Source organism: Bos indicus, chromosome 1 (genome assembly GCF_029378745.1).
Source record: "Bos indicus isolate NIAB-ARS_2022 breed Sahiwal x Tharparkar chromosome 1, NIAB-ARS_B.indTharparkar_mat_pri_1.0, whole genome shotgun sequence".
Taxonomy (NCBI): domain Eukaryota; kingdom Metazoa; phylum Chordata; class Mammalia; order Artiodactyla; family Bovidae; genus Bos; species Bos indicus.
The window spans coordinates 6,146,209-6,171,802 of NC_091760.1; the positions used below are offsets into that span (position 1 = coordinate 6,146,209).

The 25,594-nt window shown below is 36.9% G+C and overlaps 1 protein-coding gene and 1 non-coding gene across 2 annotated transcripts; both read left to right on the top strand.

Annotated features, from left to right (window-relative positions):
- The first annotated feature begins 927 nt into the window (after positions 1 to 927).
- LOC139177761 (keratin-associated protein 19-3-like) lies at positions 928 to 1,294 on the top strand. Its single transcript, XM_070774432.1, has one exon. The coding sequence runs from the start codon at positions 1,071 to 1,073 to the stop codon at positions 1,290 to 1,292; it is 222 nt and encodes a 73-aa protein (XP_070630533.1). The 5' UTR covers positions 928 to 1,070; the 3' UTR covers positions 1,293 to 1,294.
- A 14,726-nt stretch (positions 1,295 to 16,020) lies between these two features.
- On the top strand, positions 16,021 to 16,092 carry TRNAY-GUA (transfer RNA tyrosine (anticodon GUA)). Its single transcript has one exon. It is a non-coding gene; the product is annotated as a tRNA-Tyr (tRNA).
- Positions 16,093 to 25,594: the final 9,502 nt, after the last annotated feature.

Here is a 25,594-nt window from a genome sequence, read left to right on the forward strand (position 1 = left end):
AACAGAATTGCTAAAGAAAATTTAAGATCAAAAATATTATGACAAAAGTAAAGACATGAGTAGAAGGATAAAATACTAATTGGAACAAGTGGATAAAAACAAAAGACATAGCTGATGCTAGCATGCCTGGGAATGAATGCTGAGTGGGATTTAAAGAGAGGTTTCCCAGAAGAAGGATACACGAATAATAAAGAAGAGAAGAGAAGCAAGATAGTAACTGAAAAGCATAGAGCCAGGATCATCTGCACTTATAGGCCATATTTTGGTTATTGTCCCTTCTGGAAAAGAGGGTTATGGTGTGAGGCAATATTTTATAATGGTTTTCAGACTGGTTATGAAAGTGAGTATTTTCCCTTGGAAAGTTCCTTGCCACTCCTGAGATAAATTTTATTAAATTTATAAACCGAAAGGATGCTTTGTATGTCATATGTAAAAACAAAATAGCTTCTTTGTGTGTATATGTATATATATTATATATATTTACATATCTGTACATATTGAATTAGAATATTATATATATATTATAGATATGCAAATGGGCAATAAAACTGACAATTATTTGAAGACTTTTATAAATTTAAAATTTTAAATTTTGATCATTGTATTTAAATCTAGGTGGAATTAATACACAACAATCCAAAAAATGCTATGAAAATGAGAAATGAGAAAAAAACTTATGAGAAAACACTATCAAATATGAATGATGCAATATGCTTAGTAATGAAGAATTCTATTCAGGAAATTTTTACTTTGTGACTATGCCAACACAAATTTGTGACTTTGACGACAAATTTTTTTTTTTTTAATTAAAAAAGAATGGAATGAGTTCAAGGAACTTTTAGTCAGGCAGTTATGCAAGGTCAAGCAATATAATGAGTGTGTGCCTCTCCTTGTATCAGCAAACATTAACAATTGGCCTCCCTTAAATGCACAGTTTGGAATGGTACAAAGGAATGGCGTCATGTATCACCATGTGTTGTGACCAGAGTATATAAGATCCTTCCGCACATGCTGACATCCATACTCGGGACCTGGTCTTGAACAGCAAACCGGACTCCCCACCTGACACCATGTGCCATTACAGCAACCACTATGGAGGCCTGGGCTATGGCTACGGAGGCTTTGGCGGCCTGGGCTTTGGCCGTGGCTGTGGATGTGGCAGTTTCCGCTCGCTGGGCTTTGGCTCTGGCTTCGGAGGCTACGGATGTGGCTCTGGTTTCGGAAGCTTTGGGTCTGGCTGCTGTCACCGTCCACTATTCTTTAGAAGATGTGGTTTCTCCAGCTTCTACTAAACTCTGGCTGTAATAACCCAACATCTGCTACCATGAGTGGATTTGAAACAACGTTATTCAGTTGTTTAAACTGAAATTTCCCTAGGCCTGTATACACCCAAACCTTAAGAATTAAAGAGAATTTATTACTTATTTATTAGTTATAAGCATCTCTGTCTCATGTTTCCTGGAATTTGTTAGCTTGGGCCCTAAGAAATGACTGATGTTGACGACCAATAAATTATCTAATTGGAAATACAAACTATGGCTCTTTGGGTTTCATTTAACTCAGTATGTGTATATACCTGTATGTAATTTTTCTGTTTGTCAATTAGAAATACAAGGATTATCTCCTTTAATATTTTTATAAAACAGGTCATGTTAGATATATCTTTTTATAGTTGGTAGTCATCTGTATTATTAAAACTGTAGTCAGAGCATACTTGGCATTTCACAAATCTTAAAATTCACATTTCTAAATTTTTAGGAAAAATAAGCTCTGTTTTTCTGTGAATGTATTAATTATAATGTGTGTCATAATGTTGTCCTATATTCATCATCTTCTGCTTTCATCTAGTTTGTTATGCATGTAAGATAAGGGAGTAAAATGATCTAAAAGTCAAAAAACTGGATAATAAAATCTAAAAGTTAAAAAACTGAATAATAAAGATACGAATTTTGGTCACTCAACTTACTCATCTCACCCTCTTATATCATCTGCATCATCATTACTGCACTGAAGTGTTTGTAATTCAGTAAGAACTCATTGGAAAAAACACGGATGCTGGGAAAGATGAGGACAGGAGGAGAAGGTGGCAGCAGAGAATAAGGTGGTTGGATGGCATCACCAGTTCAATGGATATGAGTTTGAAGAGACTTTGGGAGATACAGGAAGACAGGGAAGACTGTCCTACTTCATTCAGTTCATGGAGTCACAAAGAGACGGACATGATTTAGTGACTGTACAACAACAAAAACAAAAACACTAAATGCACAGTAATGTTATCAAGGAGAAAAAATTGTTTATCTACAAGCAATCAAAATTTTCATTTGATAATTTTTTTAAAAATCATTTAAAGAGGAATTTAAATAAAAGATCATTCTTTCAAAACAATCATTTCATTGCAATTTAAGAAACAAGGAATAAATAAACTACCAGATTTTCTAAATTGTTTTCCTAAAACTCAGTGATGTCTTCAGATGATGATATAAAATAAATAATATTTGTTATAAGTTGAGCAAATATAGTTTTAAAAAGGGCTTTATGGGTGGCTCAGTGGTAATGAATTACTTGCCAAGGCAGGAGACGTGGGTTAAATGCTTGGGTCAGGAAAATGCCCTAGAGGTGGGCAATTCACTGCAATATTCTTATCGGGAAAACCCTATGGAGAGAGGAGTTTGGTGGGCTATGGTCCATGGGGTCACAAAGAGTCAGACATGACTGAACTAACTGAATATGCGCACTTGCAATCAGATGATAGTTCTTAGTATATGGACAAGCCCTAATGCTGTTGTTCAGTCCCTCAGTCATGTCAGTCTCTTTGAGACCCCATGGACTGCAGTACACCAGGCTTTCCTGTCCTTCACCCTTTACCAGAGCTTGCTCAAACTCATGTCCATTGAGTCAGTGATGCCATTCAACCATCTCATCCTCTGTTGAACACTTCTCCTCCTGCCTTCAATCTTTCCCAGCATCAGGGTCTTTTCTAATGAATCAGTTCTTTGCATCAGGTGGCCAAAGTATTGGAGCTTCAACTTCAGCATCAGTCCTTCCAAAGACTATTCAGAACTGATTTCCTTTAGGATTGACTGGTTTGATCTCCTTGAAGTCAAAGGGACTCTCAAGGGTCTTCTCCAGCACCACAGTTTGAAAACATGAATTCTTTGGTGCTCAACCTTCTTTACGGTCCAACTCCCACATCCATATATGACTACTGGAGAAACCACAGCTTTGACTATATGGACCGTTGTCAGCAAAGTAATGTCTGTACTTTTTAATATGCTGTCTAGGTTTGACATAGCTTTTCTTCCAAGGAACAAGCATCTTTTAATTTCATGGCTGCTGTCACCATCTTCAGTGATTTGGGAGCGCAAAAAATAATGTCTGTCACTGTTTCCATTGTTTCCCATCTATTGGCCATGAAGTGATGGGATGCCATGAAGATGCCATGATCTTCGTTTTTTGAATGTTGAGTTTTAAGCCAGCTTTTTCACTATCCTCTTTCACTTTCATCAAAAAGGCTCTTTAGTTCCTTTTTGTTTTCTGCCATAAGAGTGGTGTCATCTGTATATCTGAAGTTATTGATATTTCCCCTGACAATCTTGATTCCAGTTTGTGCTTCATCCAGCCCAGCATTTCACATGATGTACTCTGATCAGTTCAGTTAGTTGAGTCACTCAGTCGTGTCCGATTCTTTGTGACCCCATGAACTGTAGCACGCCAGGCCTCCCTGTCCATAACCAACTCCTGGAGTTCACTCAAACGCATGTCCATTGAATCTGTGATGCCATCCAACTATCTCATCCTCTGTTGTCCCCTTCTCCTCCTGCCTCCAATTCCTCCCAGCATCAGGATCTTTTCCAATGAGTCAGCTCTTCATATCAGGTGGCCAAAATATTGGAGCTTCAGCTTCAGCATCAGTCTTTCCAATGAACACCCAGGACTGATCTCATTTAGGATGGACTGGTTGGATCTCCTGCAGTCCAAGGGACTCTCAAGAGTCTTCTCCAACACCACAGTTCAAAAGCATCAATTCTTTTGCACTCAGCTTTCTTTATAGTCCAACTCTAACACCCATACATGACCACTGGAAAAACCATAGCCTTGACTAGATGAACCTTTGTTGACAAAGTAATGTCTCTGCTTTTTAATATGTTGTCCAGGTTGGTCATAACTTTCCTTCCAAGGAGTAAGCATCTTTTAATTTCATGGCTGTAGTCACCATCTGCAGTGATTTTGGAGCCCCAAAAAATAAAGTCTGCCACTGTTTCCGCTGTTTCCCCATCTATTTGCCATGAAGTGATGGAACCAGATGTCATGATCTTGGTTTTCTTAATGTTGAGCTTTAAGCCAACTTTTTCACTCTCCTCTTTCACTTTCATCAAGAGGCTCTTTAGTTCTTCACTTTCTGCCATAAAGGTGGTGTCATCTGCATATCTGAGGTTACTGATATTTCTCCCAGCAATCTTTATCCCAGCTTGTGCTTCTTCCAGCCCAGCGTTTCTCATGATGTACTCTGCATATAAGTTAAATAAGCAGGGTGACAGTATACAGACTTGACGTACTCCTTTTCCTATTTGGAACCAGTCTGTTGTTCCATGTCCAGTTCTAACTGTTGTTTCCTGACCCACATACAGGTGTCTCATGAGGCAAGTCAGGGGGTCTGGTATTCCCCTCTCTTTCAGAATTTTTCACAGTTGATTGTGATCCACACAGTTAAATGCTTTGGCATAGTCAATAAAGCAGAAATAGATGTTTTTTTGGAACTCTCTTGCTTTCTCCATGATCCAGTGGATGTTGGCAATTTGATCTCTGGTTCCTCTGCCTTTTCTAAAACCAACTTGAACATCTGGAAGTTCACAGCTCATGTATTGCTGAAGCCTGGCTTGGAGAATTTTAAGCATCAATCTATTAGCATGTGAGATGAGTGCCAGTTTTGCAGTAGTTTGGGCATTCTTTGGCATTGCCTTTCTTTGGGATTGGAATGAAAACTGACCTTTTCCAGTCCTGTGGCCACTACTGAGTTTTCCAAATTTGCTGGCATATTGAGTGCAGCACTTTCACAGCATCATCTTCAGGATTTGAAATAGCTCAACTGGAATTCCATCACCTCCACTAGCTTTGTTTGTAGTGATGCTTTCTAAGGCCCACTTGACTTCACATTCCAGGATGTCTGGCTCTAGGAGAGTGATCACACCATCATGATTATCTGGGTCCTGAAGATCTTTTTTGTACAGTTCTTCTGTGTATTCTTGCCACCTCTTCTTAATATCTTCTGCTTCTTTATAGTTGACATTACTTTGTCAACAAAGGTCCATCTATTCAAGGCTATGGTTTTTCCAGTGGTCATGTATGGATGTTAGAGTTGGACTATAAAGAAAGCTGAAGGTTAGGTCCATAGCATTTCTGTCCTTTAATGAGCCCACCTTTGCATGAAATGTTCCCTTGGTATCTCTAATTTTCTTGAAGAGATCTCTAGTCTTTCCCATTCTGTTGTTTTCCTCTATTTCTTTGCATTGATCCCTGAGGAAGGCTTTCTTATCTCTCCTTGCTATTCTTTGGAACTCTGCATCAAATGGGTATATCTTTCCTTTTCTTCTTTGCTTTTTGCTTCCTTTCTTTTCACAGTTATTTTTAAGGCCTCCTCAGACAGCCATTTGGCTTTTTTGCATTTCTTTTTCTTGGGAAATGTCTTGATTCCTGTCTCCTGTACAATATCATGAACCTCTGTCCATAGTTCATCAGATACTTTGTCTATCAGATCTAGTCCCTTAAACCTATCTCTCACTTCCACTGTATAGTCATAAGGGATTTGCTTTAGGTCATACCTGAATGGTTTAGTGGTTTTCTCCACTTTCGTCAATTTCAGACTGAATTTGACAATAAGAAGTTTCTGATCTGAGCCACAGTCAGCTCCCAGTCTTGTTTTTGCTGACTGCATAGAGCTTCTCCATCTTTGGCTGCAAAGAATATAATCAATCTGTATAGAAGCTAAATAAGCAGGGTGACAATATATAGCCTTGAAGTACTCCTTTCCCAATTTTGAACCAGTCCATTGTTCCAAGTGAAGTTTTAACAGTTGCTTCTCGATCTGCATACAGGTTTTTCAGGAGGCAGATAAGGGGGTTTGATATTCTCACCTCTTTAAGAATTCTCACAGTGTTGTGATCCACACAGTCAAAGCTTTAGCACATTCAATGAAACAGAAGTAGTTTATTTTTTCTGGAATTCTCTTGCTTTTACTATGATTCAGTGATTCTTGGCAGTTTGATCTCTGGATCCTCTGTATTTTCTAAATCCAACTTGAACATCTGGAAGTTCTCGGTTCATGTACTCTTGAGGCTGGCTTGGAGAATTTTGAGAATTAATTTGCAAGCATGTGAGATGAATGCAATTGTGCAGTAGTTTGAACATTCTTTGTCATTGCCTTTCTTTGGAATTGGAATGAAAACTGACCTTTTCCAGTCCTGTGGACTCTGCTGAGTGTTCCAAATTTGCTGGTCATATTGAGTGCAAGACTTCCACAACATCATCTTTTGGATTTGAAATAGCTCAGCTGGGATTCCATCACCTCTGATAGCTTTGTTCTTAGTGATGCTTCTTAAGGCCCGCTTGACTTTACAGTCTAACATAGCTGGCTCTAGGTGAGTGACCACACCATTGTGGTTATCTGGTTCAATAAGATTTTTTTTTTTTTTAATAGTATTTTGTGTATTCTTTCCACCTCTTCTTAATCCCTTCTGATTCTGTTAGGTCCTTGCTCTTTCTATGCATTACTGTGCCCATCTTTCCATGAAATGTTCCCTTGGTATCCCTAATTTTCTTCAAGACAGCTCCATTCTTTCCCATTCTGTGTTTTCCCCTATTTCTTTGCATTGTTCACTTAGGAAAGCTTTCTTATCTGTCCTTGATATTCTTTGGAACTTCACCTTCAGATGGGTATATCTTCCTTTCTTCCTTTGCCTTTAGCTTTTCTTCTTTTCTCAGCTCTTTGTAAGGCCTCCTCAGGCAACCATTTTGCCTTTTTGCATTTCTTTTTCTTGGGGATGCTTTTGATCACCACCTCCTGTACAATGTCATGAACCTTCATCTATAGTTCTTTAGGCACTCTATCAGATTTAATCCCTAGAATCTATTTGACACTTCTACTGTAGAATCATAAAGGATTTGATTCCCTACTTTCTTCAATTCAAATCTGAACTTGGCAATAAGGTGTTCCTGATCTGAGCCACAGTCAGCTCCCAGTCTTGTTTTTGCTAACTGTATAGACCTTCTCCAGGTTTGACTGCAATTAATATATTCATCTGACTTTGGTATTGACTGTCTGGTGATGTACGTGTGTAGATTCGTCTCTTGTGTTGTTGGAAGAGGGTGTTTGCTATGACCAATGTGTTCTCTTGGCAAAACTCTATTAGCCTTTGTCCTGCTTCATTTTGTACTCTAAGGCCAAACTTGCCTGTTACTCGAGTTATCTCTTGACTTCCTTCTTTTGCATTCTAGTCCCCTATCATGAAAAGGACACATTTTTTTTGATGTTAATTCTAGAAGGTCTGGTAGATTTTCATGGAACCATTCAACTCCAGCTTCTTTGGTATAGTGGTTGGGGCATAGATGGGTTACTGCGCTATTGAATGGTTTGCCTTGGAAATGAACAGAGATTATTTTGTCATTTTTGAGATTGCACCCAAGTACAGCATTTGGACTCTTTTGCTACTATGAGGAGCATTCCACCTCTTCTAAGGGATTCTTTCCCCTAGAAGTAGATATAATGGGCCTCTTAAATTTGCCCATTCTGGTCTATTTTAGGTCACTGATTCCTAAAATGTCAATGTTCACTCTTGCCATGTCTTCTTGACCACTTCTAATTTACCTTGATTTTTAATTTTATATTTTCATATTATTATTGTCTTTGAAATTACACAAATAAATCATGCCATATTTCATTTTTAGCATGTTTTAAAAAAATTGTAGAATCTACTGGATTGTACTTCATGTGACCATAGCTATTTTCTCTGAAGATAACATAAATTAGCTCCCATCACACTCAACCTAGTAGATTTACTAAATCATTCACGGGATTCTTAGCTTTGTTAAATTTTTCATCATCATTTGACTTCAAAATGACTAAATGTGAAAAATATAATTTTGGCCAACTATTTTCTTTTTCAGAATAAAAATAAAACTTGATTAAGGAGAAAACAGGAATTAACAGTAAGATTGATTAGTCCTTTGAGTTAAATATTCCTTTAAAACCTGAAAGTCATTTCAGTCTGTAAGTCACCTTAAAGAATTATCACAAGTTGTGACATATGAAATAATTTTTTTCATTAATTCACCAAATATTTTTGCTTGGAAAAACAATAAACAAATCCAGTAGGGTAAATTCATTATTAAGAATGTTGTAAAAATGATAACTCAAAAGATATTCGTGGATTGTTCCCTGGTTTCTTAGGGGTTAGGATTGTGAACTTTTACTGCCTTGGCCAGATTCAATCTCTGGTTATGAAATTGATATCCCACAAGCCACGCAGCAGGGCAAAAATGAAAAAAAGAAATGTTTGCACCCTCTTGTTCACTGAAACATTATTTAAAATAGCCCAGATATGGCATCAACCTAAGAGACAATCAAAATAAATAAAGAAAATGAATTATATATATATATATATACACAAAGTGTAACATTACACAGTCTTAAAAAGAAATCTTTCTACTTGTAAGAACATAGATGGATTTCGAAGGTATTACACCAAGTGAAATAGGTAAGAAAAAGAAAGACAGATATCATATGATTTCACTTGTGTGTGGAATTAAAAAACAGAAACAAAAATCTGAGCTCATAGATACAGAGAACAGGTTGTTGGTTGGCAGAGGCAAGAGTGAAGGGTGGGCAAAATAGGTAAAAGTGGTCAGAAGTTACAACTTCCAGTTACAAAATAGATGTCATGGGATACTATATTGTAAATTTGAAAGTTATTAAGACAGCAAATCTTAATAGCTTCTAACACAGGAAAAAATTTAACTCCTGTGTGGTGATGAATTTAACTAGATTTTTTGTGGTGATCACTTTGCAATGTGTGCAAATACTGAATCATTATGTTGTACATCTGAAATGAATATAATATATGTCATTTATATTTCAGTAAAAATGATATTTATAAGCCTCAAGACAAAGCCACAGTAACAAAACATCAAAAGCCTCAGTAGTAATTTAAATCATGGAAAGTGAAATGGTGTTAAAGACCCAAGTCCAAGATATGATTAGATCCAGAGGAGCTTAAACATGGGTTGGGTCTGCTCTCTTCACAGAGTGAGCCAAGGAACAGCAAGACTAGCCAACAGCTTCCAATACCTTTCTCCTGTCTCAGTCATTTCATCACTGCATATTCATTTTTGGAGATTTTCAGGACATCAAGATTTTGAGATGCTCTGTTGAAAAAGCTGTATGATTTTAAGGGAAGACAAACTTTATTTTAAGGCTAAACTTTAATAAGCAGGTAATGTATTAGGAAAAAAATATTTGCCTTTTGCCTGAGAGAAGATAAGGGACTGAGATGAACGGAATTGCTAAAGAAAATTTAAGATCAAAAATATTATGATAAAATTAGAGACATGAGTAGAAAGAAAAAATACTGATTGGAACAAGCGGATAAAAACAAAAGACCTAGCTGATGCTAGCATGTCTGGGGATGAATACTGAGTGGGATTTAAAGAGAGGTTTTCCAGAAGAAGGATACATGGATCATGAAGAAGACAAGAGAAGAGAGATAGTAACTGTAAAGCATAGAGCCAAGATCATCTGCACTTTTACACCATATTTTGGGTATTGTCCATTCTGAAAAAGAGGATTATCATATGAGGCAATATTTTATAATGGTTTTCAACTGGTTATGAAAGTATTTTCCCTTGGAAAGCTCCTTTCCATTCTTGAGATAAATTTTACTATATTTTTAACAAAAAAGGTGTTTTGTACATCATCTGTAAAATCAAAATAGCTTTCTTGTGTGTGTATGCATATATATTATATATATGTATATGTATATATTATATACATACAAATGCGAAATAAATTTGACATTTATTTGAAAAATTTTACATATTTAAATTTTAAATTTAGATCATTGTATTTAAATCCAGGTGGAATTAATACATGAGAAACCAAAGAATTTTAGGAAAAGGAGAAATGAGAAAAAAATGTTATGAGAAAACATTGTCAAATATGAATGATGCAATATGCTTAGTAATGAAAAATTCTGTTCAGGAAGTTTTTACTTTGTGACTGTGCCAACACAAATTCGTGACTTTGACGACAAATTTCTTTTCTTTAATTAAAAAAGAATGTAATGAGTTCAAGGACCTTTTAGTCAGGCAGTTATGCAAGCTCAAGCAATTTAATGTGTGTCTCTCCTTGTGTTAGCAGGTTAATAATTTGCTTCAGGTAAATGCCTAACTTGGAATGAAACAAAGGAATGACCACGTGTTTCACCACGTGTTGTGACCAGGGTATATAAGCATCCCTCCGCACGAGCTGACACCCACACTCAGGACCTGGTCTTGATCAGCAAACCGGACTCCCCACCCCTGACACCATGTGCCATTACAGCAACCACTACGGAGGCCTGGGCTATGGCTACGGAGGCTTTGGCGGCCTGGGCTTTGGCCGTGGCTGTGGATGCGGCAGCTTCCACTCGCTGGGCTTTGGCTCTGGCTTTGGAGGCTACGGATGTGGCTCTGGTTTCGGAAGCTTTGGCTCTGGCTGCTGTCACCGTCCATTGTTCTTTAGAAGATGTGGTTTCTCCAGCTTCTACTAAACTCTGGCTCTAGTAACCCAACATCTGCTTCCATGAGTGGATTTGAAACAACATTATTCAGTCGAAGAACTGAAATTTCCCTAGGCCTATATACACCCAAACCTTAAGAATTTCAGAGAATTTATTACTTATTTATTAGTTATAAGCATCTCTGTCTCATGTTTCCTGGAATTTGTTAGCTTGGGCCCTGAGAAATGACTGATGTTAATGACCAATAAATTATCTAATTGAAAATACAAACTATGGCTCTTTGGGTTTCATTTAACTCGGTATGTGTATATCAGATCAGATCAGTCACTCAGTCGAGTCCGACTCTTTGCGACCCCATGAATTGCAGCACGCCAGGCCTCCCTGTCCATCACCAACTCCCAAAGTTCACTCAGACTCATGTCCATCAAGTCAGTGATGCCATCCAGCCATCTCATCCTCTGTCGTCCCCTTCTCCTCTTGCCCCCAATCCCTCCCAGCATCAGAGTCTTTTCCAATGAGTCAACTCTTCGCAGGAGGTGGCCAAAGTACTGGAGTTTCAGCTTTAACATCATTCCTTCCAAAGAAATCCCAGGGCTGATCTCCTTCAGAATGGACTGGTTGGATCTCCTTGCAGTCCAAGGGACTCTCAAGAGTCTTCTCCGACACCACAGTTCAAAAGCATCAATTCTTCAGCGCTCAGCCTTCTTCACAGTCCAACTCTCACATCCATACATGACCACAGGAAAAACCATAGCCTTGACTAGATGGACCTTTGTTGGCAAAGTAATGTCTCTGCTTTTGAATATGCTATCTAGGTTGGTCATAACTTTCCTTCCAAGGAGTAAGCGTCTTTTAATTTCATGGCTGCAGTCACCATCTGTAGTGATTTTGGAGCCCAGAAAAATAAAGTCTGACACTGTTTCCACTGTTTCCCCATCTATTTCTCATGAAGTGGTGGGACCAGATGCCATGATCTTCGTTTTCTGAATGTTGATGTGTGTATATACCTGTGTGTAATTTTTCTATTTGTAAATTAGCAATATAAGGATTATCTTCTTTAATATTTTTATAAAACAGGTCATGTTAGATATACCTTCTTTTTAATTTCTTCTTTTTAAATTCAATTTTAATTAAAAAAAAATTATACATGTGTTCCCCATCCTGAACCCTCCTCCCTCCTCCCTCCCCATACCATCCCTCTGGGTCGTCCCAGTGCACAAGCCCCAAGCATCCAGCATCGTGCATTGAACCTGGACTGGCATCTCGTTTCATACATGACATTTCACATGTTTCAATGCCATTCTCCCAAATCTTCACACCCTCTCCCTCTCCCACAGAGTCCATAAGCCTGTTCTATACATCAGTGTCTCTTTTGCTGTCTCGTATACAGGGTTATTGTTACCATCTTTCTAAATTCCATATATATGCGTTAGTATAGTGTATTGGTGTTTTTCCTTCTGGCTTACTTCACTCTGTATAATAGGCTCCAGATTCATCCACCTCATTAGAACTGATTCAAATGTATTCTTTTTAATGGCTGAGTAATACTCCATTGTGTATATGTACCACTGCTTTCTTATCCATTCATCTGCTGATGGACATCTAGGTTGTTTCCATGTCCTGGCTATTATAAACAGTGCTGCGATGAACATTGGGGTACACATGTCTCTTTCCCTTCTGGTTTCCTCAGTGTGTATGCCCAGCAGTAGGATTGCTGGATCATAAGGCAGTTCTATTTCCAGTTTTTTAAGGAATCTCCACACTGTTCTCCATAGTGGCTGTACTAGTTTGCATTCCCACCAACAGTGTAACAGGGTTCCCTTTTCTCCACACCCTCTCCAGCATTTATTATTTGTAGACTTTTGGATCGCAGCCATTCTGACTGGTGTGAAATGGTATCTCATAGTGGTTTTGATTTGCATTTCTCTGATAATGAGTGATGTTGAGCATCTTTTCATGTGTTTGTTAGCCATCTGTATGTCTTCTTTGGAGAAATGTCTCTTTAGTTCTTTGGCCCATTTTTTGATTGGGTCATTTATTTTTCTAGAGTTGAGCTGTAGGAGTTGCTTGTATATTTTTGAGATTAGTTGTTTGTCGGTTGCTTCATTTGCTATTATTTTCTCCCATTCTGAAGGCTGTCTTTTCACCTTGCTAATAGTTTCCTTTGATGTGCAGAAGCTTTTAAGTTTAATTAGGTCCCATTTGTTTATTTTTGCTTTTATTTCCAATATTCTGGGAGGTGGGTCATAGAGGATCCTGCTGTGATGTATGTCAGAGAGTGTTTTGCCTATGTTCTCCTCTAGGAGTTTTATAGTTTCTGGTCTTACGTTGAGATCTTTAATCCATTTTGAGTTTATTTTTGTGTATGGTGTTAGAAAGTGTTCTAGTTTCATTCTTTTACAAGTGGTTGACCAGATTTCCCAGCACCACTTGTTAAAGAGATTGTCTTTAATCCATTGTATATTCTTGCCTCCTTTGTCAAAGATAAGGTGTCCATATGTGCGTGGATTTATCTCTGGGCTTTCTATTTTGTTCCATTGATCTATATTTCTGTCTTTGTGCCAGTACCATACTGTCTTGATAACTGTGGCTTTGTAGTAGAGCCTGAAGTCAGGTAGGTTGATTCCTCCAGTTACATTCTTCTTTCTCAAGATCGCTTTGGCTATTCGAGGTTTTTTGTATTTCCATACAAATTGTGAAATTATTTGTTCTAGCTCTGTGAAGAATACTGTTGGTAGCTTGATAGGGATTGCATTGAATCTATAAATTGCTTTGGGTAGTATACTCATTTTCACTATATTGATTCTTCCAATCCATGAACATGGTATATTTCTCCATCTATTAGTGTCCTCTTTGATTTCTTTGACCAGTGTTTTATAGTTTTCTATATATAGATCTTTAGTTTCTTTAGGTAGATATATTCCTAAGTATTTTATTCTTTTCGTTGCAATGGTGAATGGAATTGTTTCGTTAATTTCTCTTTCTGTTTTCTCATTATTAGTGTATAGGAATGCAAGGGATTTCTGTGTGTTGATTTTATATCCTGCAACTTTACTATAATCATTGATTAGTTCTAGTAATTTTCTGGTGGAGTCTTTAGGGTTTTCTATGTAGAGGATCATGTCATCTGCAAATAGTGAGAGTTTTACTTCTTCTTTTCCAATTTGGATTCCTTTTATTTCTTTTTCTGCTCTGATTGCTGTGGCCAAAACTTCCAAAACTATGTTGAATAGTAATGGTGAAAGTGGGCACCCTTGTCTTGTTCCTGACTTTAGAGGAAATGCTTTCAATTTTTCACCATTGAGGATAATGTTTGCTGTGGGTTTGTCATATATAGCTTTTATTATGTTGAGGTATGTTCCTTCTCTTCCTGCTTTCTGGAGAGTTTTTATCATAAATGGGTGCTGAATTTTGTCAAAGGCTTTCTCTGCATCTATTGAGATAATCATATGGTTTTTGTTTTTCAATTTGTTAATGTGGTGTATTACACTGATTGATTTGCGGATATTGAAGAATCCTTGCATCCCTGGGATAAAGCCCACTTGGTCATGGTGTATGATCTTTTTAATGTGTTGTTGGATTCTGATTGCTAGAATTTTGTTTAGGATTTTTGCATCTATGTTTATCAGTGATATTGGCCTGTAGTTTTCTTTTTTTGTGGGATCTTTGTCAGGTTTTGGTATTAGGGTGATGGTGGCCTCATAGAATGAGTTTGGAAGTTTACCTTCCTCTGCAATTTTCTGGAAGAGTTTGAGCAGGATAGGTGTTAGCTCTTCTCTAAATTTTTGGTAGAATTCAGCTGTGAAGCCGTCTGGACCTGGGCTTTTGTTTGCTGGAAGATTTTTGATTACAGTTCCAATTTCCGTGCTTGTGATGGGTCTGTTAAGGTTTTCTATTTCTTCCTGGTCAAGTTTTGGAAAGTTGTACTTTTCTAGTTGGTAGTCATCTGTATTATTAAAACTGTAGTCAGAGCATACTTGCATTTCACAAATCTTAAAATCCACATTTCTAAATTTTTAGGAAAAATAAGCTGTTTTTCTGTGAATCTATTAATTATAATGTGTGTCATAATATTGTCCTATATTCATCATCTTCTACTTTCATGTAGTTTGTTTTGCATGTAAGATAAGTGAGTAAAATGATCTAAAAGTCATTAAACAAAACTGGATAGTAAAAATATGAACCTTGGCCACTCAACTCACTCATCTCACTTACCTTTTAAATCACCTACATCATCATTACTACAATGAAGTGCTTGTAATTCAGTAAGAACTCACTGGAAAAAACACTGATGCTGGGAAACATGAGAGCAGGAGAAGGTGGCAGCAGAGAATAAGGTGATTGGATGGCATCACCAGTTCAATGGATATGAGTTTGAGGAAACTCTGGGAGATAGAGAAGGACAGGGAAGCCTGGCCTACTTCAGTTCATGGGGCACAAAAAGTCAGACATGATTTAGTGACTGAACAACAATGAAAACAAAAACACTAAATACATAGAAATATTATCAAGGAGCAAAAATTCTACAACTGATCAAAATTTCCATCTGATAAATTTTAAAAAATCATATAAAGAAGAATGTAAATAAAACATTATTCTTTCAAAAACAATCATTTCATTGCAATATAAGAAATGGGGAACAGTTAAAATTCCAGATTTTCTAAATTGTTTTCCTAAAACTGAATGATATCTCCAGATAATGATAAAAACCAAATAATATTTGGTATAAATTGGGCAAATATAATTTAAAAAGGGCTTTCTGGGTGGCTCAGTGGTAATGAATTACTTGCCAAGGTACAAGATGTGGGTTAGATGCTTGGGTCAGGAAGATCCCCTAGAGGTGAGCAACTCACTCCAATATTCTTTTTGGGAAAATCCCATGGAGAGATGAGCCTGGCAGGCTATGGTCCGTGGGTTCACAAAGAGTCAGATATGACTGAAGCAACTGAATATGCACCCATGCAATCAGGTAATAGTTCCTAGTATATGGACAAGCCCTACTGTTGTTTAGTCCCTCAGTCATGTCTGACTCTTTGTGACCCCACGGACTGCAGCACACTGGGCTTCCCTGCCCTTCACCCTTTACAGGAGCTTGCTCAAACTCAAGTTCATTGAGTCAGTGATGCCTTTCAATCATCTCATCCTCTGTCAAACATTTCTCCTCCTGCCTTCAATCTTTCTCAGCATCAGGGTCTTTTCTAATGAGTTAGCTCTTCTCATTAGTTGGCCAAACTACTGGAGCTTCAGGGCTTCCCTGGTAGCTCAGCAGTTAAAGCGTCTGCCTGTAATGCAGGAGACCCGGGTTCAATCCCTGGGTTGGGAAGATACCCTGGAGAAGGAAATGGCAACGTACTCCAGTATTCTTGCCTGGAGAATCCCATGGACGGAGGAGCCTGGTGGGCTACAGTCCACAGGGTCGCAAAGAGTCTAGCATCAGTCCTTTCAAAGAATATTCAGGATTGATTTCCTTTAGGATTGACTGGTTTGATCTCCTTGCAGTCCAAGGAACTCTCAAGAGTCTTCTCCAAACTTTGAAGTTTGAAAACATAAATTCTCCGTTGCTCAGCCTTCTTTATTGTCGAACTCCTACATTCATATATGACTATTGGAAAACCATAGCTTTGACTATTTGGACCTTTGTTGGCAAAGTACTGTCTGTACTTTTTAATATGCTGTCTAAGCTTATCATAGCTTTTCTTTCAAGGAGCAAGCATTTTTTTTTTTTTTTTTAATTTCAAGGCTGTGGTTACAATCTGTAGTGATTTTGGAGCCCAAGAAAATAAAGTCTGTCACTGTTTCCATTGTTTCCCCATCTATTTGCCATGAAGTGATTGGACCAGATGCCATGATCTTAGTTTTCTAAATGTTGAGTTTTAAGCCAATATTTTCACTCTCCTCTTTGACTTTTATCCAGAGTCTCTTTATTTCTTCTTGACTTTCTGCTGTAAGTGGTTTTCATCTGCATGAGATTATTGCTATTTTCCTGACAATGTTTATTCCAGCTTGTGCTTCATCCAGCCCAGTATTTTCCATGATGTACTCTGCATGGAAGTTAAATAAGCAGGATGACAACATACAGCTTTAACATATTCCTTTCCCAATTTGGAACCAGTCTGCTCTTCCATGTCTGGTTCTAACTATGGACATGCCCTATAGGGCTAAAAATGAAAACTGCCATCAATGTCATTAGAAATATTGTGTATGATACTTATAGTCAGATATATTATTATATTTTATTACCTCCCACTTTTCATGATTGAATTAATTTTATCTAAGAAACACATTTGAATTAATGGTAGGAATGCCTTTTGTTGTTGTTGTTTAGTTGCTAATTCGGACTCCCCCATCCAAGTCGGATGCTTCTGTGAACCCATGAAATGTAGCCCACCAGGCTCCTCTTTCCATGGGATTTTCCAGGCAAGAATACTGGAGAGGGTTACAATTTCCTTCTTTAGGGGATCTTCCTGACTCAGGGATTGAATCCATGTCTCCTGTAATAGCAGGAGGATTTTTTACCACTGAGCCACCATAATTGCCCTTAGCTTCTGAATAAAAGCTATATTTTAGTCAGTGGAAGAATATGTCTTCATCATTTAGCATGGCAAAACAGGACCTGAATTTCACAATCAACTCCTTGCCTTCTTGTAGATAGTTCTCAAAAAGACTAACAAAGAATTGCCCGAGTCTTTGAGTCCATTGAATTAACCAAAACAAAAATCAAAAACAAAGCAAACAAAAAGCCAAGAAAATCCTCAAAAGAAGTTTGCATTTCTCAGTGTTCAAATTAATGAATATCCAAAAGATATTGTCATTGTTCCCTTATTTAACCCACAATTAAATCAATAAAAAATACCTAGTCTGTATATTTCACAGATTTGTTTTCTAATTTTTTATCTTAATTATATATCTACATATTGTTATTTTCTTTGAAAATGCACAAGTAAATCATAGCATATTTCATCATTCAGCTTTTTTAAAAATTGTAAGTTCTATTGGCTTTTATCTCGTGTGAGCATAGCTATTTTCATTGAAATAAGAACAAAAATTAGCCCTCATCACACTCAATATGGACATCCCTTGTGGTTCAGCTGGTAAAGAATCTACCTGCAATGCAAGAGACCTGGGTTCAATCCCTGGGTTATGAAGATCCCCTGGAGAAGGGAAAGACTACCCACTCCAGTATTCTGGCCTGGAGAATTCCATGGACTCTGTAGTCCATGGGGTCACAAAGAGTCAGACACGACTGAGAAACTTTCACACTTCACACCCAGTATAGCCCATTTACTTAGTCATTCATGGGATTCTTAAACTTGTTAGATTTGTCATCATTTGACTTCAAAATAACTCATTGAGAAAAGTATAGATTTTGCCAAGTATTTTTTAGAATCAAAAATAAAGATAGAATAAAGTTTGATAAAGGAGAAAACAGGATTTAACAGTAGGATTAATTATTGCTTTGAGTTAAATATTCCTTTAAAACTTAAAGTCATTTGAGCCAATAATTCATCTTAGGGAATCATTACAAGCTGTGACATGCAGAATTTATTATTGTATTAATTTAACAAGGTTTTTAGTTTGGAAAGACATAAAACAAATCCAGTTAGGAAACTATATAATCAAAAATGTTATTGAAATGTAATTGAAACACGAATTCAAAAAGGTATTTGTGCAGAGTTCTCTTTTGCCTAGTGGTTAGGATTCTGGAGTTTCACTACCATGGCCCAGGTTCAATTCCTGGTCATAGAACTGAGATCCCACAAGCCATGTGTCAAGGGAAAAAGAGAAAGAAAAGGAAAAAAAAAACCCCACATATTTGCATTCCCAATTTCACTGCAGCATTATTTACTTTAGTCTAGGTATAGAATTAATCTAAGAGACAATTGATGGGAAAATAGACAAAGAAAATGTGTTATTTATAAAATGAAATATCGTTCACCTATAAAAGAAAGAAATCTTTCTACTGGCAACAACATAGAAGGACTTCGAAGGCATTATGCTGACTGAAATAAGACAAAGACAAATATTGTATAATCTCAGTGTATGTGGCATTTAAAAAACAAAACTCTGGACTCACAGATAGAATAGATTGGTGGCTGCCAGCTACAGGGGCTAAGGGTTCGGCAAAATGTATGAAAGTGGTCAAAAGCTATAAGCTTCCAGTTATAAAGTAAATATCATGGGATTTAATGTACAGCATAGGGAATATGGTTAATAATACCATATTGCACATTTGAAAATTATTAAGAGAGTATATCTAATAGTTTTTATCACAGGAAAAAATTGCATCTATGTGGTGATTGACTTAACTAGATTTATTATGGTAATCATTTACAACATATACAAATTTTGAATCATTATGTTGTACACTTGAAACTAATATAATAATGTATGTCAACCATGTCCCAATAAAAATGTCACTTATAAACCTCAAGACAAATCAAAACAAAGCAAGAGTAACAAAACAAAACAAAATCCTCAGTAACATGGTTAACTCATAGAAAGCAAACATGTTAAAGACCCAAGATCAAGATATGGTCACATTCAGAGGCGTTTGTATGTGGGCTGGGTTTGCCATCTTTACAGAGTGAACGAAGAAACAACAGAAGACTGGCCAACTACTTCATATACCCGTTCCTATCTCAGCCATTCCATCACTGTATCTTCATTTTTGGAGTTATTCAAGGCATCAGGATTTTAAGAAGCTCTGTTAAAAGTATTGTATATATATATTTTCAGCTATTTTAATTTAAATATACAAAATTTTTCACAATGTTGTGTTGGTCTTTGCCATAATTTTTAAAAGCATATAAAATTTTTAAATCTAATCTTAATGAATAAGGAATACATTATGAAAAATTATTTGCTGATTACCTGAGAGAAAATAAGGGGATGGGACACACAGAATTGGTAAAGAAAATTTAAAAGTAGAAATTTATGATAAAACTAGAGACAAATAGAAGGATAAAATAATGATTGGAAAAAATAAATAAGAATAAAAGACCTAGATGGCATGAGCATGTATTGGGAATGAGTGTAGCATGAGATTTAAACAGAAGTTGAATAAGAGAGTAATATATGGATTATGAAAACGAGTTAAGAAGAGAAAGGATAAGTGTAAACCATAGAGGCAAAATCATCTATATTTTAAAATATTTGGATATTGTGCATTTTGGAAAAGTGGATAACGATGTTAAGAGAATATTTTTTCACGGTTTTCAGACTGCTCATGAAAGTGAGTTAGTTCCCTTGGATAGTCCTTCAGTTCCTAAAATACATTTTATGTTGATAAATCAAAAGGAAGCTATGTAAGCTGTTACATAAAATCAGAATAGTTTTCTTGTATGTGTGTATATATATATTATATATGAATATTATGTATAATCTAAATATACACAAGTGGAAAATAAATTTGATATTATTTTAAAGAATTTTATAGATTAAAATTTTTAAATTTTCATCATTGTATTTAAATCCAAGTGTAATTAATACACAACAAACAAAGAATGATAGGAAAATGAGAAAATGTTCAATGCAAAAACACCATCAAATAAGACTGATGCAATATGCTTAGTAATGAAGAATTCTATTCTATTCAGGGAATTTTTATTCTGTGACTTTGAAGACATTTTCTTCTCTCATTAAAAAAGAATGCAATGAGTTCAAAGACCCTATAGTCAGGCAGTTATGCAACCTCAAGCAATTTAATGAGTGTGTGCCTCTCCTTGTGTCAACAAACTGATTAACAATTTGCCTCCGGTAAATGCATAATTTCAAATGATACAAGGGAATGACCGTGTGTTTTACCACGTGTTCTGACCAGGGTATATAAGCATCCCTCCTCAAGTGCTGACATCGACACTCAGGACCTGGTCTTGAACAGCAAACCGGACTCCCCATCCCTGACACCATGTGCCATTACAGCAACCACTACGGTGGCCTGGGCTACGGCTACGGAGGCTTTGGCGGCCTGGGCTTTGGCCGTGGCTGTGGATGCGGCAGCTTCCGCTCGCTGGGCTTCGGCTCTGGCTTCGGAGGCTACGGATGTGGCTCTGGTTTCAGAAGCTTTGGCTCTGGCTGCTGTCACCGTCCACTGTTCTTTAGAAGATGTGGTTTCTCCAGCTTCTACTAAACGCTGACTCTAGTAACCCAACATCCGCTTCCATGAGTGGATTTGACATAACGTTATTCAGTTGATGAATTGAGATTACCCTAGGCTTACATAGCATGTAAAACTTAAGAATTTAAGAGAATTTATTATTTAGAAGTATGTCTGTCTCATGTCTCCTGGCATTTGTTAGCTTGGGCACTACCAGATGACTTATGCTGACGATCAATAAATGATAAAATTGAAAATGAAAAACATGGTTCTTTATGGTTCATTTAACTCAGCTATGCATACATACCTAATGTGTAATTTTTCTAATAGTCAATTATAAATATAAGGATTATCTCTTAATTTTTTATGAAAATAAGTCATCTTAGATATACCTATTTATAACTGGTAGTCATCCATGTTTTTAAAATATATGAAAAATAATATATCCATATTTTTAAAACATTTCTTTCTCTCAAAAGAAATATATATTTCTCAGCACCCAAAGATAATTAATATCCAAAGGATATTAACATTGTTCTATTATTTAACCTAGAATGAAATCAATAAAAAATAACCTGGTTCAAATATTTCACAGCATTGTTTCAAAACTTTTTGTTCTAATTACATATTTACATAGTATTTTCTTTGAAAATACACAAACAAATCATGTCATATTTCGTTATTCAGTTTTCAAAAAGTTTGTAAAATCTACTGAATTTTATCTCATGTGAACATAGCTATATTCATTGGAAATAAGAACAAAAATTAGCCCTCGTTACACTTAATCAAGCAGATTACTTACTCATTCATGGAATGATTCTTAAACTTGTTAGATTTATTTGTCATCATTTGACTTCAAAATTACTCCTGGAAAAAGCTATAGTTTTTGTCATCTATTTGTTTTTTTCTAAAAAATAATAAAAATAAAATAAATTTGATAAAGGAGAAAACAGGATTTAACAATAGGAATAATTGGTACTTTGAGTTAAATATTCCTTCAAATGCCAAAGGCCATTTGAATAAATAATTTATCTTAGGGAATCATTACAAGTTGTGGCATGCCCAATTTATTTTTTTTATTAATTTAACAAATATTTTTGTTTGGAATGACAGTAAACAGATACAGTTAGGTAAAAGTATTATCAAAAGTGTTATTAAAACACTAACTCAGAGAGAAATTTGCCGGGAGTTCCCTGATTCTGGACTTTCACTGGTTAGGATTCTGGACTTTCACTGCCATGAACCAGGTTCAATTCCTGGTCAGGGAACTGAGATCCCATAAGCCATATTTGTTGTTGTTCAGTTGCTCAGTTCACTCTGACTTTGTGACCCCATGGGCTGCAGCATGCCAGGCTTCCCTGTCCATCACCATCTCTGGTAGCCTGCTCAAACTCATGTCCATTGAGCCAGTGATGCCATCCAACCACCTCATCTTCTGTCATCCCCTTCTCTTCCTACCTTCAATCTTTCCCAGCATCAGCATTAGTCCTTCCAATAAATATTTAGGACTGATTTCCTTGAAGATTGACTGGTTTGATCTCCTTGCAGTCCAAGGGCCTTTCAAGAGTCTTCTCCAGCACCACAGTTCAAAAACATCAATTCGTCAATGCTCAGCCTTCTTTATGGTCCAACTCTCACATCCATACATGACTACTAGAAAAACCATAGCTTTGACTATATGGACCTTTGTTGGCAAAGCAAGGTCTGTACTTTTTAATATGCTATCTAGGTTTATCATGGGTTTCCCTGGTCACTCACATGATAAAGAGTCTGCCTGCAATATGGGAGACCTAGGTTTGATCCCTGGGTTGGGAAGATCCCCTGGAGAAGGGCATGGAGACTCTTCCAATCTTCTTGCCTGGAAAATCCCTATGGACAGAGGAGCCTGGGGGCTACAGTCCATGTGGTCGCAAAGAGTCGAAAATGACTGAACGGCTAAGCATCACAGCAACAAGTTTGCAATAGCTTTTCTTCCAAGGAGCAAGCATCTTTTAATTTCATGGCTGTAGTCATGATCTGCAGTGATTTTGGAGCCCAAGAAAATAAAGTCTCTCACTGTTTCCATTGTTTCCCCATCTGTTTGCCATGAAGTGATGGGACCACATGCCATGATCTTCATTTTGTAAACGTTGAGTTTTAAGCCAGCTTTTTCAGTGTCCTCTCTCAGCTTCATCAAAAGGCTCTTTATTTCCTCTTTGCTTTCTGCCATAAAGGTAGTGAAATCTGCATATCTGAGTTTATTGATATTTCTCCCAGCATCTTGATTCCAGCTTGTGTTCCTTTCCCAATTTGGAACCGGTTTGCTGTTCCGTGACAGGTTCTAACTCTTGCTTCTTGACCTTCATACAGGTTTTGCAGGAGGCAGGCAAGGTGGTCTAGTATTTCCTGCTCTTTAAGAATTTTCCACAACTTGGTACAAGCCATATGGCAGGGCTAAAAGAAAGAAAGAAAAAAGGAAAAGAAAGAAAGAAAAAAGGAAAAGCACATTGCACCCTCCATGTTCATTGCAGCACTATTTACAATAGCCCAGGTTTCGAATCAACCTAAGAGACAATTGATTGAAAAATGGACAAAGAAAATGTGTGAAATATTATTCAGCAATAAAAAGAAAGAAATATTTCTACTTGCAACAACATAGAAGGACTTTCTAGGCATTATGTTAAGTGATATGAGACAAAGAAAGACAAATATTGTGTGATCTCACTTATACACTGGATTAAAAAAACAAAAATCTGAACTCACAGATAAAATAGATTGGTGGTTGCCAGAGACAGGGACTGAAGGTTGAGAAAAAGGGGTGAAAATGGTTGAAAGTTATAAACTTCCAGTTATAAAATAAATATCATAAGGATATAATAGGGAATATGGTTAAAAACACTACACTGTACATTTGAAAGTTATCAATAGAGTAAGAGTTAATAGTTTTATCACAGGAAAAAATTGTAAATGTGTGACAGTAGATTTAATTAGACTTATTTTGATGATCATTTTGCAATATATGCAAATACTGAATCAATATGCTTTATACCTGAAACTAATATAATAATATATGTCAATATATCTCAATAGAAACATTATTTATAAACCTCAAGGCAAATCAAAACAAAGCAACAGTAGCAAAACAAAGCAAAATTTTCAGTAACATGTTTAAACCATGGAAAGTGAACATGTTCTTAAAGATGCAAGTGCAAGATATGGTCATATTCAGAGGAACTTGAACGTGGGCTGGGTTTACCATCTTCACAGAGTGAACCAAGAAAGAGCAGATGACTAGCCACCAACTTCATATATCTATTCTTGTCTCAGTAATTTCATCACTGCATATTCAGTTCTGGAAATATTCAAGGCATTGAGATTTTAAGAAGCTCTGTTAAAAATATAATTTTTTCTATTTTTTATTTAATTAAAAAAATTACAATGTGTTGGTTTCTTCATAATTTTTAAAGTATATAAATCTTTTTTTTAAATATAAAATCTTAATGAATAAGTAATATATTGTGAAAAAAATATTTGCTAATTACCTAATAGAAAATAAGGGGCTGGGACACACAGAATAAAGAAAACTTAAAAGCAAAAATATTATGATAGAACTAGAGACCCAAATAGAGGGGTAAAATATTAATTGGAAAAATAGATAAGAACAAATGATTTAGATCGTCAAAGCATGTGGTGGGAATGAGTGCAGAATCAGATTTAAAGAGAGGTAGAATAGGACAGCAATATATGGGTTATGAAGAAGAGTAGAGAAGAGAAGAAAAATGGTAACTGTAAAGTATAGAATCAAGATTATCTGCATTTTGTTCTTCCCTCTTAGGGTCTGAGATTTAACCCTTTTGGACTGTGAGTCAAATATAATTCCCATCTGGTGCTTTGCTGTACATAAAGACCTCACCTCCTTCAATTCTATTTGCTCCAGTGACGTTCAGCACAGACCCCTTCTCAGTCAGGGTCTGCATGCTCCCCTGCACCATTTCCCAGTTGGTTTCTTCTGCTATGTCCACAGCTTCTGACCTCATAGACATCAGTCCCAACCCATCAGTCAGTCTTAAGGCTCTTTCTCATGTAAGGATTATTATTACTTTTGGGAAGTGTTAGTTGCTCAGTCCTGTCCAACTCTTTGTGATCCCATGGACTGTAGCCTGCCAGGCTCCTCTCTCCATGGAATTCTCTAGGCAAGAATACTTGAGTGGATTGCCATGCCCTTCTCCAGAGAATCATCCTGACCCATGGATCGAACCAGGGTCTCCTGCATTGCAGGCAGATACTTTACCATCTGGGCAACCAGAGATACCAAGGAGATCAAACCAGTCAATTGTAAAGGAAATCAACCCTGAATATTCACTGAAAGGACTGATGCTGAAGCTCAAGCTCCAATACTTTGGCCACCTGATGCCCAGAGCCTACTCACTGGAAAAGACCCTGATGTTGGGAAAGGTTGAAAGCAGGAGGAGAAGGGGATGACAGAGGATGAGATGGTTGGATGGCTTCATCGACTCAATGGACATGAGTTTGAGCAAGCTCTGGGAGAAGGCGAAGGACAGGAAAGTCTGGTGTGCTGCTGTTCATGAGTTCGCAAAGAGTTGGACATGACTGAGAGACTAAACAACAAGAACAACAGTGACGGAGCTGCTCTGCTAAGACGGAAACCCCAACCCAGAAGTAGGTCATCTACAAATGGTTTAGCACCCGGTGGTGTGTGATGGGTGGGGGCGAGGCCGCTTTTCCACTG

Excerpts from the sequence above, each read along its gene's own strand:
- LOC139177761 (XM_070774432.1), top strand. The coding sequence starts at position 1,071 with ATGTGCCATTACAGCAACCACTATGGAGGCCTGGGCTATGGCTACGGA.